The sequence below is a fragment of the Plasmodium reichenowi genome, chromosome 7, assembly GCF_001601855.1.
Source record: "Plasmodium reichenowi strain SY57 chromosome 7, whole genome shotgun sequence".
Lineage (NCBI taxonomy): Eukaryota > Apicomplexa > Aconoidasida > Haemosporida > Plasmodiidae > Plasmodium > Plasmodium reichenowi.
The window spans coordinates 103625-108071 of NC_033652.1; the positions used below are offsets into that span (position 1 = coordinate 103625).

Here is a 4447-nt window from a genome sequence, read left to right on the forward strand (position 1 = left end):
TAATAAATAAATATATAAAAAAATAAAAAAATAAAAAAATATATTTATATATATATATATATATATATATATATATATTCTTATAATTTTATAACTGTTGAACGATCCATTATTATTTTTCCTTTTGTTTCTTCCCAACAAACATTTTGTCAGTTCAAAATGTATGGCAACATCATTATTGAATTTTTGTCAATACTTATATCTACATACATATTTCCTTTATTTGAAGGGATAGCTATAATTTGTTTATTTTTATTAAGAGTTAATAAAATATTGGGAGAATATTTAGCTAACATTTCTGTTTGTTTTATTGTTTCATTTGATATGTTATTGATTTTGGATTTATCTACTTTTATTAAATCTAATATTACATCACTTTTTACCCATATAACATTTGTAATATTATTGTTTGTAATATTATTATTTGTACTATTATTATTTGTACTATTATTATTTGTAATATTATCATTTGTAATATTATCATTTTTAATATTATCATTTTGTGTATCCATTCCATTATCCAATCCATCACATGTTGTAATATTAAATTTAACATTTATATTATTCTTTATATATCCATTAAGTGTTTCATCATTTTCCTCACTCATGTTATTTTCTATATTCTCTTTTTCATTTTTCAATTCATTATTTAATATTTTTTGCCCCTTATTTTTATTTGAATCCAATTTTGACAAATTTGTTTTTTTCTTCTCATCAATTAATTGATTCATGTACTTCTCAAAATTAAATTGTCTTTCGTTATTTTCATATACCGTACAAAAATAATTCTGAATAATTTGTTCTCGATATTTTTTGTTTTTAAAAAAATTATCAATATCTTGAAAAAAAGGAATAAAATTTAAACACCCACTATAATTTATTCTATAATAATTTTCATAAGTATTTTTTTTATTCTTATCTACCTGTATAACGGTTATCCCAGCTGTAATTATTTTTAATTTCATTTTTGTATAACTTTCCAATATTTCTTTAGCACTATTACTAACTAAATATATTTTCTTTACATTAGAATTAAGCCTTTCATCTACAGACAACCTATGTGTATTACCATTATCTTTAAGATGAATATACAAATTATTTTTAATAGATAAAAAATTCATATTTAAATTAAAATAATTTTTAATTTTCTCTAAAAAATTATTTACACAAATTAATTTTTCATAATAACTTAAGCTTACATATTCTTGTTGCTTAACTAACTTTTCATTGTTTATTTTTATTCTATATCCGTGTCTGTATTCAAAATCTAGGTTGTTGCTTCGTTTATTAGGAACCTTTGCCTCTTCCCCACCATTAGGTACATTATTATTATTATCATCTATGTTGTTTATATAATCATTTAATAGTTCCTCACTCTTTCTATTTATATGACTAATTAAGTCGTTACTCTTTTGAATTATATCACTTTTTAATATATTTTCACTTTTTAGTATATTTTCACCTTTTATTATATTTTCACTTTTTAATATGTTTTCACTCTTTAATATGTTTTCACTTTTTAATATACTTTCATTTAATATATTTTCACTTTTTAATATACTTTCATTTAATATATTTTCACTTTTTATTATATTTTCACTTTTCGATTCATCGTCAATTTGGTCCTCATCTTTATTAGCACCATTCACACCTTTGACCTTATTTATGTGATCCATTTTATTATTCTTGTTGTTCTTAATTTTTCTGTTATATTTTTTTTTATTTTTATACTTTCTTCTATATTCCTCCCTCTCATATGCTATCCTTTCATTCTGGTCTACATACATTTTACTTTTATTCTCCTTTTTCATATTTGATTTCCATTGGAAATTTTCTCCTTTCTTAATAACGGCTATAAAAAAACCACCAGCATTATAATGATGAGGGAAAAAACGTTTAGCATAGTTCAAATTTATAGAATTTATAAATTCTTCACATGGAGGAAACATCCCTTCTTGAATTTTTTCATATATCTTTTTATATTTTCCTGATTCCTTATTTTGTAAATAAGAACAATACTGTTCATATGTATCAAACCATATGTCATCCATAACAACCTTCCATTGCTTAACAGCTTTTTCATAATTTAATTTTGTTAATAATTCATTCTGAAAATTTATCAATTTTAAACAATCCAAATTTTCTACACTATTAAATATTTCACATATTACTGCTTCATTTTCAATAGGATTTAACGAACACGTGCTATAAACAATGTAACCATTTTCCTTTGTTAATTCAATGGATCTCTTCAATATATTTACCTGCATTTGAAATAAATTATATGCATTATTTGGATTCCAATTTATCCATACATTTCTATCCTTCCTTAATGTTCCATCACCACTACAAGGTACATCACATAAAACTGAGTCAAAATTTTTCTTCACAAATATGCTATTTTCGTTTTGTAATATATTGCTATCATTTGATAATTTGTTATTATTATTATTATTATTATTATTATGATCATTATTTTCCAAATTTGAATTTTCTCTTTTAATATAAATATAAGGAAATGTCACTGCATTGTTATTCGTTACAACTAAACAATCACTATGAATATTTTTCAATCGATGAAATAACATACAACATCTTTTAAAATTTGAATCATTAGCAACAACCACACCATCAGGATTATTGTTCGAAATTAATTTCTTATAGTCATTATACAAATTATCATCCACATTTAATATATATTCAAAAAAAGGGTCGTCGTAATTATTATTTTCTAAAATATTGTAAAACGTTTTATATATATTCTCTTTATATTTATCTTTCTTATATTCATTAATGGTATTTTCATTTTTAAAACAATCATTTTTCATATTATCATCAAAATACAAATTATCTACATTATTTGTTTTTTCCTGACTGGTCATAACATTCTGAACATTTATATTATTTTCATACAACAAAACGTCCTGACTATTCATAATATTCTGAGTGTTCATAATTATTTTATTTGTATCATTTTTCTCCTCCTGCTTTATAAAACCATTTATTTTATATGAATCAAGTTCAAATGAATCATATAAATTATCACTATCTTCATCATTTACATTATTCCATGGGTACAAATTCTTATACAAGGTTTCCATATTCTTTTTTAAAAAATTTTCTATTAAAATATTTTTTATTTTCCTTCTATTAATTGTGTGCATATAATCCAAAATTTGGGCGGTTTTCGATCCAGGGGCAGCACAAATATCAAGAACGAAAAAATTCTCTTTCAATCTTAAAAATAAAACAGGTAGCATACTAACAAGTTCTTGTCTAAATATGAAACCGCTTTCATTTAGGTTTATTAAATAATTATATAAATTTTTATAATTTTCTTCTTTTTTAATTTCAGATCGAGTTAAATGAATTTCATACATATGATCTTCTTCATTTAATTTAATAATGGAATATTTGTCTTTACAAATGCTTTCTAATTGTTTCTTTATATTTTCATGTATAAAACTGCTATATTTATTATTATTTAGAACTCTAAAAGTTATAGGTAATTCTTTATTAATTATCTCCATAAAATTATCGATTTCACAGCTCTTCAATATTTTCTGGTTTACGTAATAGTTGAAGAAGCTTTCATTCTTTTCAAGAGCCTTCTCATTATCATAATAGTTACTTTGTTTATCGTTTTCCATATTTTATAAATACAAGTAAAATTAAATATATAATAATATAATATAAATAAATTTGATAATTTTATAAATATTTAAATGATAAGAATTAAATAATTCCTAGTACATTCTATAAAAAAAATGAAAAAAAAAAAAAAAAATACATACATATATATATATACAATTTATTTATTTATTAGTTTTATTTTTTCATATAATTCCTATCACTATATTTTTTATTTCAACTTAATAAAATTTAGTATTGTAGAAATTATATAAATGTATTATATCTATAAATTTAATTACAGTTTCATTGTGACTAGAAATAATTTAATAAAGCGGAAACGAAACGAAACAAAAGAAAAAAAATAAAATAAAAAAAAAAAATAAAAAAATAAAAAAAGAGGAGCCGTTATATATAATAATATATATATATATATATTATTATATATGAACTACAATACATAATTATTATCTAAAATAATAATTACATATATTTACATATAGGTATATTATAAGTAGATAATAAATAGGAACTATTATTATAACAATATATATCTTATATATAATATTTCTTGTATCATTATTTTCGAATTTAAAAAAACAAAAAAAAAAGAAACCCGTTTGTTTTAAATTGCGATTGCAACATTTACTTATTATGTTTTTACTTTAAATATAATTATTTCTTTTTGTTCTGTATAAAAGGAACAAAGGTTCATAAATATATACATTTATATAAACCTTATAAATGTATATATGAAAAAAAAAAAAAAAAAGAAAATATTTGTATTTAGCCTTTTGTATGTTTTTATTAAAACGTT

The 4447-nt window shown here is 20.8% G+C and overlaps 1 protein-coding gene across 1 annotated transcript; it reads right to left on the minus strand.

Moving 5' to 3' along the window:
• Positions 1-149: 149 nt before the first annotated feature.
• Positions 150-3650, minus strand: PRSY57_0702400 (tRNA m5C-methyltransferase, putative; the record flags this gene model as incomplete). Its single annotated transcript, XM_012906689.2, has 1 exon — positions 150-3650. The coding sequence occupies one exon, from the start codon at positions 3648-3650 to the stop codon at positions 150-152; it is 3501 nt and encodes a 1166-aa protein (XP_012762143.2).
• Between the last annotated feature and the right edge of the window lie 797 nt (positions 3651-4447).